The 15610-nt window shown below is 30.8% G+C and overlaps 1 protein-coding gene across 1 annotated transcript in view; it reads right to left on the bottom strand.

Annotated features, from left to right (window-relative positions):
- Nucleotides 1–15610, bottom strand: part of LOC129222024 (cell adhesion molecule Dscam2-like) — a 121715-nt gene that overhangs the window by 16487 nt on the left and 89618 nt on the right. The window contains exons 16-21 of the mRNA XM_054856441.1: nucleotides 14095–14326; nucleotides 13485–13583; nucleotides 12832–13017; nucleotides 10117–10410; nucleotides 8932–9102; nucleotides 3394–3620 (exon numbers count right to left, since the gene is read on the bottom strand). Coding sequence (XP_054712416.1) covers nucleotides 3394–3620; nucleotides 8932–9102; nucleotides 10117–10410; nucleotides 12832–13017; nucleotides 13485–13583; nucleotides 14095–14326 — 1209 coding nt within the window. The remainder of the gene's footprint in view (nucleotides 1–3393; nucleotides 3621–8931; nucleotides 9103–10116; nucleotides 10411–12831; nucleotides 13018–13484; nucleotides 13584–14094; nucleotides 14327–15610) is intronic.

Here is a 15610-nt window from a genome sequence, read left to right as displayed (position 1 = left end):
ATTCTTCAAAAAGTGCAACTTTTCTGTCGCACGCTTTTTACAGTAAAAACGTTAAGGAACAATTCATTTAACAATGATTTTTAACTTCATCAATAATATATCTATAAAACCTACCAACAATTTTTTAATAACAATTTTTATTTTACTATATTTTTGGTTCACAACAAGTGAATTCTTATCTCCAAGGCATGTCACACATCTTGTGTGGCTGTTAATGTTGCTTAATAACTTGTTTAATAAAAATTAAATATTTATTTATTATTCCTTTCACGAGTGTCTCAAATACTAAATGTTTCAGTTTTTTTTTTAAATATTGTTCTAGTTTGTTTTAGTAGGACAATGAGTCATGTCACGCAATAAATTATCACCTCCATTACCTAAACACGAAACGCCATTCCTCATTAACACGTGGCAGTAATGACTTTAAATTGTATTTTCGGTGATACAAGGGAGCTCTCTTGTTTATTTTCAGCCATAGTTGAAGTTGTGAGATTTTTGTCAAAAAGCAAGAACATAGATTTTGCTTTAAAAACGTAGTGTGGTTATTCTGACTTCTCACCTCCGTGAACTCAAATTTCAGGGATTTAAGTTAATGTAAAAAAGAAGTGAAGATATTTTCATATGCTTGACATGTGCAGATTGTAGCAACGAAGAAAAAAAAGGCCCTGAAAAATGTATCTATTAGGCCTATATTTTTGGAAAATTCCTCACCACCGTGAATCTTACCTCCGTGACAGACGTTATCAATGTCATTATTTCTGAGGTGAAAATAAATGATGGAGGGGAAATACATCAAAAATAGGCATTCTACTAAAATTATAAATTGCCAGTATATCCTCAAATTTACAAAATACTATTTTTAACATATATTTGAAACTACGAATTAAGCCGTACTTTATTTAAGAGAGCTTAATATTATGTTCCCACTGATCATTAAAACAGCTGATTGTTTGCACAATTTACAAAAATAACTACTTTGATCTTATAAATTGTTCTCGAGTTTTAAAATTACTATTTATTATTTTTTTTAAATTTCCGTGAACAAGGCATTTTTTTTATTTAATGGAATAATTGGAACTTAGCTGCGCCATTGTTTATGGTTATTTCTAGTAGGTAACACTTTCACGTAAGAATGAAAAAAAAAAGAAAATAAAAGGTTTCGAAACTTAAAAATAAATGCGTTCAAAAGTTACGTTTTCTGGAGAATGACCCCTAAATTTAAAATAATTGTAAGTACTTCAATGTATCCCGTATGAAGCTTCTGATTTCTATAATAAGAATAATCTTTACATAATGAAATATTTGTTCGATGTTGTCTCTTAGTTTTTTTTCCTTGTCTATCCAACCGGAACATCCAACGAAATCTAAAAACTTAACTGTAAGCTGGGTCATGTCATATTTTTGAGGATTTTTTTTTTAAATTAGGGGACTGTTGCCGTCAATGAAACACATAACAGTTTTGGATTTTTTAGAAAAGAAACTCAACTCAAATTTTACGTTAATTATAGGAACAATTTCTCAGCATATTTCTGTTTTAAAAATAATATTCCCTTTCATGATAAATATACACAATAAAGAATGAAAATTAAAAATAAATATTTTAGCATGTGGTCCATTCATGGCTACCGGTTGCTATGGACGGAACATTGAGTTTCCATGACCACATTCTCAAATAAAAAAAATCAATGTAACTTACACATATTTATAGTAGGTCATCAATAAACACTGTAACTAACAATAAGTTACTGAAAAATAACTTTATTTTCTAAAATGTTTTATTTTCAAATAAGAGGAGCATTAAAAGAAAAAAAAAAAACACCAGCACTCGCAGAACACACAGCTGTTGTGTTCACACCTCGTTCACCACTTGATATTTTCTCAACCTGTGCAACACTGTTCTTAGCTAATATCTTTTCAACCTCTTATGAACTGTTGAGAATTTTGTTAAATTAATTTTGATAATTTTCGTTTGATGCAAGATTAACTTCATGTTAATCTTCTCATTTAGAGACAAGTACTTGCTCCATAAAATGACAGAGAACATTTTTGAAAATTGTATTACTGAAACCAGAAGCTTAAGTCTCAAACATCCAGAGAATATAGTACTAACATACTTTTTGTCTTAATTAAATCTGTGGGAAATGTTATTTTTCTTAGCTTCTTGAAAGCCAATTTCCCTAATTTTTCGGAAGTAATTCCAAAAAATTTTTCTGTAGTTTCAAAATATGATTCCCTAATCGTATTCCTATTTCGGAGGGCTTATCTCCTAAATTTTTAATAAGTGACTAAGATAACAATAAACCGGTTTTTATCTTCAAAGCAACTGTTTAAAATTTCTTTCAAGACTCTATATTGTCGGCAGACTTCGTTAACGTCCTTGCCACCATTTCTGTTAGCTACTGTAGCACGTTACATGCTCTCACTTGTCCACTGTCCATATTTTACTTACTTTTCTATTTTTCTGGAACAGCAAAAGTGATATTTGAAATGTATTATTATGCTTTAAATTTTTAATCAATTTTATTTAAAAAAATTAGGTGACATTATAAAAAAGTAAAATAGTGTAAATGAATTATTGAGAAACTTTTTTTCCATTATCATCATTTTTATTTTAAAATAATTGAGCAATTTTCAAAGGCTATTGAACTGATGATACAACAATATTTGCAATTTTCCATGAACGAACCACTTTGTCAGGTGGTTTATTCGTGAAAACACCTAGCGGGCCAATGATAGCAACTGCGTCATTTTGAATATTCTTTTAGGTGTTATTGCTGTGATGAATTATGGAGAAACATGAAGTATGATGAATTGTACTTGATAAGGCACTCTTTTAAATCGATGTTCACGTTTAATTGATTGTTGATATTCAAAGCATGTTATAACTAAATTAAAATCTCAATCATGAGTAAGATAATAGTAGAAATATTTTCTGTCTGATTAAAAATATGATGAAATAGTTTTAGCTACTTGACGACTCTGCAGTAGACTGTTTTCAGTCAAAAGGAGGTACTAAACTGATTACGTATCTGCACAAACTCTGGTAAGGGAAATAACTTCGCGATCTAGTAATGGAACCGGTTCATTGACGGCAGCCTTTCCCTATATGTAATCCCCCCCTAAACAATTGAAAACATTTTTAAACGCTATCCAGTGGAAAAAAATTAAAAAGGAACTATCTCCTATCTCTCTCGAGAAAAAAAAATCCATGACACAAATAAACGACTATTCAATCATGTGAAACATTTTTACTCTGAAAAATGATAATATATATATATATATATATATATATATATATATATATATATATATTATAAAGAAATTTAAAAAAAATAATAATTGGATGTGTTATTTTATCTTGGGCATCGTTGAAAATATCCATGACATACTTACACGTCTGGGTGGATTTGGCACATTATACGTATATCCACTTCTAGTGCTACCGAAGGTACCAACATTCTCCACGTTTCCCCCTGGTACTATACAGTGCTCTCTACTGTAGTTGGACACTCTGCTTGTAGCATATGGTGCTGGGATATAAGCTGGTTCATGACCTGAGTCATATGTAACAGAAAGAGGAAGATTATCGGATTTTACTGGATCTCTACTCTCACTGTCACCTAATAAAGAATAAATGCCAAAAAAATAAAATAATACTTGAAAAAAGCACTATTAAAAATAGTTAAATAGGAAAGAAACATTCAAAAAGAAAAAAAAATGGCTCCACATTCCAGGGTGCCCCGAACCTATCACTATTTGTGGTTTTACCGGTTGAATGTAACCCCGAAGACAACACTGATTTTTTGATCCAGACCAGAAGTAGAACAATCCCTGGTCCAGCAACCTCAGAGGTAGTGATTCAATTGGAGTACTTTGTGACCATGGCATATTTAACGTGTCCCAGTCACCATTAACGAACACGGGGGATGATCGACCGGCTTGGATTGAACCCGGGTCCGACCACGAGTCTGACGCCTGACCGATAAGGACACCACATAACTGCATTATATAGCTAGATACAGACATAAATATTCTTTCATCATATTATTTATTTCACATTAATTTCATCTTCATTGCACAACTAACACTCACATTCAATGAGTTCTTTCTTTCAATATGCATTAGATTATTTAAAAGTATTTTCACTACCATTGAATTATTTAAATTAACGGAACTAATTTATTTTGCGTTAGCGGTTGTCCTTTCAGAAATGAAACATTTGCTAATTAAATTTCATTGTTGTGCAGAATTAATTCACGGAAGGGTATACTAATCTAACTGAAGGTACTATCTCGCTTTTACTAGTACGATAAAATTCAATTTTGTTAACGCCATTCAATGAATATCTAAATATAGAACAAATGTCATTGAGAATACTTCAAATAAGGCCGGAATAAGATAAACTGTCAAACTGTTGACACAGGTTAAACGAGAATTGACATTGATGATTTATTTTAAGTTAAACTTGTTATCTGAAAACAATACTAAATAATTTTTGGTTTAGCATGTTTTAACCAATTTTGCATCTCAAATTCCTTTTTTTTTTAAAGTTTCTCAATAATTCTTACAATAATTTTACAAATTTTGGTAGTAAATTGGTGAAAGCACGGCAAAAAGAAATAAGGCTTGCTTTCATAAACATTTGGATTTGATGAGTTAAGGTATATTGTTTATTTTAAAGTTGGTTAATTTACAAGATGTTTCATCCAGTTTAAATGTTCACAAATCATTGTTTAGGCTACATTCAATTGGCGAACGAAGTTTAATCTAACGTATGGATCAATGATTCCTAATCTATGGCCCGCGGGCTACATCCTGCCTGCTAACACAAACTGAAAAGCTCGGTTAATGACAACGTTACAAATTAGATTCAAACATTTATATATTTATGTCTGAGAAACAGCCTTTGATATTAGAAAAACAGTAATGAAAACAACGGGTGGTAACTAGTTCTTAATTTTCTTTCCTTTTGCAAATTTTTCCATGTTATTTAGAAAAAAAATTGAAAATTTTATTTATGTCTCGGCACACAAGAATCATTTTTATATGAAGTGTTGGGTAGAAATGGAACGGGAGCCACTGGTATAGAACGTTTAATAAAGACAAAAAAGGTGTAACGAGATATCGTGTACATTATTTTAGCACATAATGAAAATAAACTAATTAAACATTGTCTTATGCGAAGTGATACTAACATTAAAACAAGGATTTGTTATAATGGCTCTCAAGATGTGAATCGAGGCTCTGCGGGGAGCCGTTTTGCCTTTTATAAGAGCGGCGCAAAATTTTGAAGCGACTTCACAGGAAAAAAATACAGATTTAGTAATTATAAAACTTTTTGTAATGTTTCTAGGTTATGCTTGTGTAAAGCAGACGAGGTTGTGCAAAAATCGAGATAATTCGTTTAGAAAAAGTCGTTATTTTTTTTTACTAAACCAGTCATGCATAATTTTAATTTCATTTGCATTTTTCCCTTTTAATTGCTACTTTGATGTTATGCTTTACTATAATGCAACAATTGCAGGAGAAACAATATGGTACTTTTGCACAACTTGTCTTTTTTAGGTTCAGACAGATTGATCTAAATATTCAACATGCAATTGGTGTTTCCCTGGGTTTCACAGACATAAAATCCCCCCCCCCCCCCCCGCCCTCCTTAACTTTTAGTTTCAATCAAATTTTTTGATTTATTAGAGGGAAGAGGAAATTTGAAATGTCGGTGAAATTGGGAATATACTATGCAATTAAATATTTAATTGTGATAGTTACCCGTAAACGACATTATTGTAAGGTTTTTGTCACACGTCATTGTATTGAGGGTAAACATTTCAATGTATTGGTTAAAAGCATGAGAAAAAAACAATTTTTGAAAAGGAAGAATACATTTTAGATGAATAAATACATATAAAAGTAGGTCGAAAAATCCATAATTTCAATAAGCGTTATCTGATAGAAAAAAATAAGTTATGTTTTTACAGCCTAAACATTAAATGCATGTGTAATTTTAAAAAATAAAGATCAATATCTCTAGATTGCTCATCAGCTTCAAAATTTAGAAACGGAGAGAAAAGGGTGAAATTTGAATATTCTTATAAAATTACAAAATATATAAAATGTGTGTTCAAGTACAATTTAATATTTTTCTTTGCAAATATTGTAAAATTTTTCTATTAAAGAGGAGATATTGGGATGTAAAAACGTAACATTTTGTTTTGTGATACTTAGCAGCAAGATACACAAAAATTGTTAAAATGAAGGAATTGAATTATGTTTGACAAAGAAAAAAAAATATTTTATATAATTTGTATTTCAATAAAAAATGTTTGAAATTTGATTTTTTCCCCAAAATTTGGAGCTTGTGCGCTATTTAAAGACATAAAGACATTTTTTTTAAAGATATTCTCAGTCATTTAGAGTACCGACACACATTTGTTTTTCTATTAGAAGTCACTTATCGAAAATATCCGTTTTCTGGCTGACATTATGAAATAGAATGAACAAGAAAAGCTAGGAAAAATAAAAATTTAATTGAATTTTTTTCGTTACACTCTTGCCTTTAAATTCATCTATTTCAACTTTTCTCTTTTTATCTGGCCGAGTTCGTCCATATTTTTTTGATCTAATTTGGGTAGCTTCTCTAAAATCATCTGACGTAAGAAACACATGAAATCCAGTAACTGGCTGATGTTGTCTCCTGGTACAGATCCAGATCTATACAGTTTCACGAAAATCAGAAGTGACGGGTTTCCCAGATAAATCGCGAGATCAGGCAAAATTAGAAAAATTTCCGAAGTTAAGATAAGTTAAGAGCGTTTTCCAGCTAAACTGCAAACTTTTCACTTTACAAAGTTTTAAGAACAACTAGCTTATGTTTCATGTTGGAAAGTTTGAACATGAATAATAATAATAATAAAAAATTGGATTAACATGTTGGCGTTTTTAACGTTGTATATGAATATAGAACTAATATGTTATGCATTACGTACGCTTCTTTTCAAGAATTAATATTCATTTTTAAAAAGCTATTTTTTAAGAGGAATAATACAGCAAATTACAATAAAATTTAATTCGCAAATACAGAGCTCGAAAACGCTACCTTGCGAGAATTACAAAATTATCGAAATATTTAAAACATTTCTTTCCACGTGTACACATTTTTCAGTACCTGGGCAGTTCGTTATGTTTTTTTTTTTTTTTTTAATTTACCGGCTCATTATTTTGAATATTAATCCAAAAAAGTGTATATCAATAAATATCTGCTAAAAACACTGAGTCTACATTTTATTTATATTGTTATGAGTGAATTTGAATAGATATGAAATTTGCATCTAAAAAAGTGGACACAGGCAATTGGCAACAATGCTGAAAATTACTGAATTCATTTACGCCTAATTAAAAAATAATTGATTTAACTAATATTATTATTACAGAATCAAACTAAAATATACAGCATGTAAAAATATTCTTGAAAAAATATTTATTGCAGAATATAATGAAAAATCGGGGAAGATCATTTAGAATTTTAACAAGAAAACATTGAACTAGAGAGTTTTAATTATGAAAAGAGTGCGTCAACTTTACTTTATTGCTCTGCAAAAGCTTAAATTGTTATTGTATCTTGACGTGGTTTCACCCATTAGTTAAATCGTTTCTATAATAAATGGATTAAGGAAATTAAAATGGCAGACTCCGAACCTTAAAAGAGCTAATGGTTAATTATTGAAAAAGAAAACTATCATCACATATCCGTGAGCATTTTGTTGATGAATTTCATGTACCACAAGATAATTAAATATTTTAATTGAGAAATTAGAAACATATGAAAGAGCGAAAATTAAAATTCAAAACCTTTTGAAGTCTATCAAAAATTGATGAATATCGAATTCAACATCGTGGAAATGGCTGTTTGAGAACAATTAAATATGTGATTTTTTAGAGACAAAACCCCTCGAATACACATAATCATATTCAAAACTGCATTCATGAAACTAATTACAGAAAACACTTTTAAAGGAAAGTTATCCAATTATCGTCTCAAATTTCGAACTGAAGGAACTCATTCGAGCAAATTTTAAATATATTTTAAGTAGAAAATGCGCAACAATTACTTAACTATTACGTACTTTTCAAAAAGATGAATTTTCGCATACTTAATTTTCAATTGCTCAAATCAGTTCTTTATGTAAAATAAATAACATTTATGCATTTTAAATGTTTATTGCTGATAGTTAAAAAACTACTATTATGAGAGATTTAAATTCACTTCTTTTAAGATTTTCACATTTCGTTTACTCTGATATACCAGGTCCACGTATTAACCTTTAGCACTGTCGTAACTGTAAGAGAACGAAACGCCGGAAGATGGCGCTAATGATCGCATATTGAAGAGCGTTTTCTTGCGCATGCGCAGTGCAATCGGCACCATTCTGAAGTAAGTGGTTCTCGTGGAAAGGGTGCATTAGAACATAGCTCTTCAATTTGTGTTGTCACCATAATGCAACTTTTCAACGTCGCTTTCATGCGACTCCCATGAACTTTTTCAATTGCTTTCAGCGTGCGCACGGACTGCGGCCTCTGTGGATCATCATCGACGCTTGTGCGCCCAACCCGAAAGTGTTTAAGCCATTCAAAAGTTCCAATGAACTTGTTTCAACATTTCGTATGTTTCTGCAGTTGTTTTGCCCAACTTGGAGCCAAATTTAATGATAATTCTTTGCTCCATTTTCACTTCGACGACAGGAGTTTGAGAGCTACGTTTTAATGTTCTTTTCCACGAGAACCACTTACAGCGCTGTACATGCGCAAGATAACGCTCTTCGATATGCAATCATTAGCACCATCTTCTGGCTTCTCGTTCTACCACAGTTACGTCAGTCCTGAAAATTAACAGCCGGACCTTGCATATCAAAATACACACTTATTCGTACTTACTATTTATCCTTCTTTGACCTGTTCCTGATGTATGCCGCCTGGTTATGAAGCAAACTGCACACATTACCACTAACAGTACAATGATGGAACTGACAACGGGTACAGTTATTGTCAGATGGCGGTAGAACGATCCACTCATATCACTTACTTTTGATGGCCGAGGTGGGTATTCTAGAACAAAGGAAATTAATCATAAGAAACTCGTTTCGAAAATTATCACCGTTAAAAAGTATCACATATATCACGTAGTTAATGCGAGCGCACTAATAAAAAATATTAATCCCATATTGTTTGTATAGTTTTCTGCAGACACAGACAATGGATAAAATATGTGCAATGTAAAATAAGAAATAACAACTTTCAATTAGACAAAATAGCAGATTATTGCAGACACGTATTTCGGTGTTACAAGGAACCTTTTTTTCAATGCAAAAGAAATGATCTCATGCATGAAAAAAAAATCTGACAAAAGCCAGATTGTATTTTCATCCATGATTTTAATGTCTTTTTGGACATACTAATTTTCACTGATTTATTTTCCTGAAGTGATATATTACGAAACAACGGTTCTCAGTTGTGATATGGAAAAATATACGGCTGAAATGTGATTTCGACAACAAGTGGTATTCTTTGACATATTGGGATGGAAAAGGAACACCCAGTCCTAATAAATGGCTATGTAATGTTATCAGTGTGATAACATAGTAGTAATAGTTAGTAATTCTTTCCTAAAAGCCATTTGATCAATGGAAAGTTGTTTGAACGAGTAAGCGGTATAGTAACATTTCCTTTCGAAAATTTGTTAATATACGTTTTTTAGAAATTATCTAACTCATTTGATACGATAATAATAAAAACATAAAAAGAAAAACAACTATTATTTGAAGCACGAACTTTTTTTTTTAAATTTTACTAGAAGGTTTGTTGCTAGTCGATTCTTCTTTATAAGTAAAATAGCTGCAATAAATAGTTTTATAAAAACATATTGATAAATCCTATATATATATATATATATATATATATATATATATATATATATATATATATATATATATATATATATATATATATATATATATATATATATATATATATATATATTAATTTGCACTTGCAATATTAACTACATTCCATGAAGCAGGTCTCACGAAATGAATATTTTTTAGCAAAATAGTGTGAACTCACCTCCTGATAGGGTTAGAGTAGCAAAAATGTATTCTGCATCTGTTGAACCAGCATCGTTTCTGGCAGTCATTAGAAGCGAATACCATGATCCAGGCACTAAATCAGTGATGGTTATATTCTGCTGATCAGGAATAATGTTATTGCTTACTAATGTCCACTCTTGTTGGCCATTGGGTCTGTACTGTATGACGAAACCATTTATCGGACATCCACCATTATGCCAGCTGTTCAAATTGATGCTAACAGCTGTTGAGTTTACAGACAGAAGGAGGCGCTTATCGGGAGCTATAGGAGCTAGATAAAAATTGAAACATAGAAACATGAATTTGAAGCACTTATTGCACATTATTAGTACACATTAAGTGAAAAAAAAATTGTGACTGATAAGACACTAAAACGTAGAAAGTTTTTATTTGAAACACCTAGAATCTTGTACATAATGTATTGCTGTAAAGCGTCATTGGGCGCAATTTAAGAAGCCTTAAAGGGCTGTATTTATTGCTACTGTACGGGATATTGTTTAAGGGAAAATAAAAATTTTCGTCCTATTTAATACAGATTATAAGAATATTTGATGAAAACTAAACAATGTAAAGTTAACTCTTGAATTACGGGCGGGGTTATCTTGATCACCAAACAAACTTTTTTTTTTAACTGCTCCTCTGTAATTTCACAAAAAAATGAAAAATTCCTTTACTTTTTCTAAATCATCGTGCTCTGTCACAGTATAAAGTTTTTTACAAAATCATATTTTATTTAAAAACCCAAAATAAATATTTATACTTAAAATGTGGGCAGGTGTCATTTTGACCTTTTTGAGCAAAAAAGAAATGTAACATATTTACTGATGCTGAAACAGAGCAGAAACCCAAAAATGCCTATTAGAGTTTATTAGGGCCCGATCTTGAAGCATTCATAATGTTTTATATGTACATAAAAGGAGGCATTAGCCACTAGTTTAAGAAATGCAACTGAAACAACGCTATTAAGTGTGTGTGTGTGTGTGTGTTTTCAAAAATTAATTAAATGGGCTTTAAACAAATGCTAGTGTTTTTTCGATTGCCCTCACGCACTCTAACTAAAACAATTTTGTGTACTTTAGACTCCGTTCGCACTGTTAGCAATAGGATTTTTCGAGAAAAGCTCTCACGCACACAGCAGCTCCATTTTCATCTTCTTTTTCGCTGCTCCGTTCGCCTTTTTTTTTTTTTTTTTTGAAGAAAAATATATTTGCCTTGCCCCTATATTGCTTATTTTGCTAGATGGCAATACCTACACCACTCCGTATTACGCAATCTGACAATCATATTGGACGCAATCACATTCATTAATGTGTCTTTAATCGAATAAATACTATTAAAAAAGGCACGTTCTTAATGCTAAGGCAAATGAAATAATTGCTTGTAAAGCTATAATTATGAACAAATAAGAACGATGCAGCCTGATGTTAATTTTTAAAAAAAAGTTCGAAAATTCTTATGAAAAACGTACTTTTTTTCTGCCAACGGTTAAAAGACTCAAAAACAATCCTTAAAATATATATTTTTAAATTTCAACTTATGCAAAAGATGAATCTCCAATGACAATTAAACAAACCAATCATGCTTTCAAAATATTGTTCAGAATATTTTCTTCACCAAACATGTGATGGACTAAGTACCATTTTATTTGTAATCAAGAAATCTAACAATCAAAGTAGTTCTAAAAGGTATATTAATCTTTCGTTGCTCTACAACTCATTTCTTACTCTGTAAATAGCATTGCACGTGTAAGTTGGTTGACTTTTTTTTTAATTCCATCTCTTGAAATTCTAAAAACAATACTTGGGGAATGAAACTTTGTATTCCTCAACATAACTTATTCTTTTCTTAATTGTAGTTGTAAAAAACAAAAAAAAACTATCTTATACAATACATGCGATTTGATAAGAATATTAGAAAAATATATCTTATCTACGCATTAGTTGAGATTGAAGTATTTTTTCTGTTAGACTTTTAATTGGTAAAAGTTTCTAAAATACTGATAAAAAAAAAAAAAGTTGCCTGAGCTACAAACCGTTTATGTGCATAAACGCTCATTTAGAAAATTACTCTGATCATAGTGTATCAAAATATTTCCATATCTTCTAAAGTATCATTTTTACACACTATGATTCCCTAATATGCTTCTTCCATAGTACACCTCATCACATCTGAAAGTACGTTGCTACACAATACGGTACTATTTGGGATAGAAGGTGCTTACTTTCATAAAATTTTGCGCAGCTACCACAAGTAAACACCAAAATTTAGTTGAATAACGCACCATCCAAGTGAAAAATGGCACCATTTTTTATTACAGCGTATAAAAAAAAATCCTCAAATATAATAAAAATAGAAAATAAATTACCTCATTTTTAACTAAACTATAATTTATGACGTTTAATACAGAATCTCATCACCTCGAAGCAACAGTTAGACAGCTTACTCTTATTTCTCGGAGCGGCGATATGCTACCGTTCAAAACTGAAATTATTGACATTTACCGCTGATTTTCCTGAAATATTCGATCTTTCAGGGATATGAATGTAGATATTCACTGGCTGATGTCGACATTAAATAGATTTTGGACTTTCACTGCAACATGATTTATTACATTTTAAAAAATGCGAAATTCAAAAAGACATATCAATGTGGTAAGTTGGTTTATGATAAATTTAACTAAGAAAATACTCACGGCTGCCGTCAGTTTTTGCAGAAATAGCTTCGCTGTTATTTCCTCTTCCCGCTGCGTTATATGCTACTAGGTAAAATGAATACGATGTCCCACACTGCAAGTCTTTTAGAGTGTGCACGGATCTATCTCCCGTAAGTTGCGTTTCCTGCCATTGATTGCCATCCATTCGGTGAAATAGTAAATACCCTGAAAGTAATTCAGGGAAGTGATAAATGCATATTAATAATTGTTATAAAAATATTGATTCAATTTTTCAGCCTCGTCATAAATAAAACAATAATATATTATCGTTTCGAAATAGAAAATACAGGTGCGTACGCTTAAGGTGTAAATTGTTGTTGGGTATGATTTAGAAATTTTATGCTTATAAAATATATTTAATATATATATATATATATATATACATATATTTTTTTTTCTTTTTGTGCATAATTTATGAATCTACGACAAAATTTAACACCATTTCTGACCATCTTTTTACTTACAAATACACTCCACATAGTTAAACAACACAACTCAAAAGATAAGTATATACCTTTCTTAAATTTAATTAAAGTTCATTTTATCTTATACAATGCTATAAAAATATAGTTTTGTCTATTATTACAAAAATAATTGTATTTTATTTGTTTTAGTGATGCAATCCAATTTACCTGAAACTGGAGCATTTGGATTATTTTTTGGGTCCCATGACAACTTGACAGACTTGGCTGTAGCCGAATAAGTCCTCATAATGGGAGGATTTGGACGATCTAAAGAGAAAAAAATTGGACGCAATTTAATGTAGGCAGATAATTAATCACTCCACTTAAAACTGAAGAACACAGCAAATGTCGTTTTTTTTAATGTTAAATCTGCTATTAGTTAAGCAAGTTAACAAGAATTTTAATGCTTAATTCAAACAATTCTTACAAGCAAAAGTGTTGGTTTCGAACCTTAAAAATTTTTGAGAAAAAATACAGCACTCTATTCTTTATCCAATGATTGTTAATTGTTATGTTAAATGCCATTGCGAATAATTTTCTACGAAGGTATTTGGGTTTAATAAACATTATATTCACAGCAAATACTTATTTTAGATATAATTAACGAAATTATTATGTTCAGCAAACGTACAAATATAAATAGCAGAAATGACTTTAATTGTTAGCTAAATCTAGTGAATGATAAATGTGTTGAATTACAACACAATTATACCAAATACAAACGTTTCAAGTACTGTTTAGCGTATTAGTATTAATTATTTATAAGTGAGATATTTACCGAATTCCAAGGTCCGTACTATAACTTCATCAGAAGGAGGCCCAGCTCCTCTGCTATTATATGACTGTACGACAATACTGTACTCCGTATACCTGTTTAAGTCTTGTATTTCTAGGTTTTGGTTTATACCTTCTTTTAACTCCACGGATTTGTACGTATATGTTTCTGGACTTCTTTGTATTTTATAGCCAACGTAAAACCCGTCAATGCTGCTGACGTCATCAGCGATTGTCTGGGAGAAAAAAACAACTTTGTTTGCTAAAGTAAAAATAACAGCTAAGTGATCTGCAAGATGTTTAAACTTTGTCAAGGTTATTAGATAATATGGTATACAATCATGAAATTAATATATTTAAGACAATACATTAAATGAAATTAATATATTTAAGACAATACATTAAATGAAATTAATACATACAGATTTGCTATATTTGTTTCATTTTCTTAACATAGTGTAACGGCACCAGTAACATACATGCTTAAGACATCGCTCTCAGGTTAACTGAATTTTCTGAGCCTTTTAATGTATATAGACTTTTCAAACCATTTTTCTCTCATGCTACTACATCTCATTTAGTGTTTGGCTGCTTCTGGATCCTCTAAATTCTTTAATTCTATTTTAAATTCCTCAATTTTGAAAAAAAAAGTCTGACTTCCAGTAACAGACATCGACAATTCTGATGATACCCAGTAACAAATAGAATGGAGAAAGGATGAGTAATGGACAGAATTCCCGTTTTCTCTTCAAAATGTCCAAAAATTCTTTATTTTCAGATCAAAAACCTTATTAAATTCAAATGAACAAGAAACACCCGCGGACCTCGTGGTGACTGTTCATAACCTTCCACCACTGCCTTGTAAATATTAACTGACTCATGAAATTCAGTCTGTCTACACTAGATTATTGCACCTTATTCAAGTGACTCAAACATCAGTTTAACCGCCTAAATATCTTATTATTTAAAGAAAAACTTACGATTGTCTCTTTATATACCCTTGTCTGTTACTGGTGTCGTTACTCTATTCAATATTTTTTTAATTCGAGAACTACATGTTTCAAGTATAGTAAACAACCAATTATTTGCCGACGGCTTATCCGAGTTTTTCATGCTTTAAAAAAATGTCGATGATTAACTGAATGTAGAAAACAGCACCCATGTTTACTTCAAAATTGTGAAATTTTATTTCAGACATTTATATTTCTTTTATTCTCAACCGCTAGCATATCATCAGCTTCCAAGATCACCGAAACCAGATTTTTAGATCTACACCATTTACGTGTGTAAACGAGTGACCAGAAGAGTGTTGTTCGAAAAAACGCCTCCTCATTTCCCCTTTACGTGTTTGGTGTAACATAGCTTGATCTGTTTCGGTCATTCTGTTTAAACAAGTTGCTCCGATATGTGTGGTGTACTATGTTTGCAATAATGATAGTCAATTTTACAAACATATTTTACGTATTCTGTTAGTAGTTTAAATGCATGTGAGTGATACTGATTTTTTAAAATCTATTGCA

This window comes from Uloborus diversus, chromosome 5 (assembly GCF_026930045.1).
Source record: "Uloborus diversus isolate 005 chromosome 5, Udiv.v.3.1, whole genome shotgun sequence".
NCBI classification, from domain to species: domain Eukaryota; kingdom Metazoa; phylum Arthropoda; class Arachnida; order Araneae; family Uloboridae; genus Uloborus; species Uloborus diversus.
Note: the sequence above shows the minus strand (reverse complement) of the source record. Positions and strands in the feature narration are given on the sequence as shown.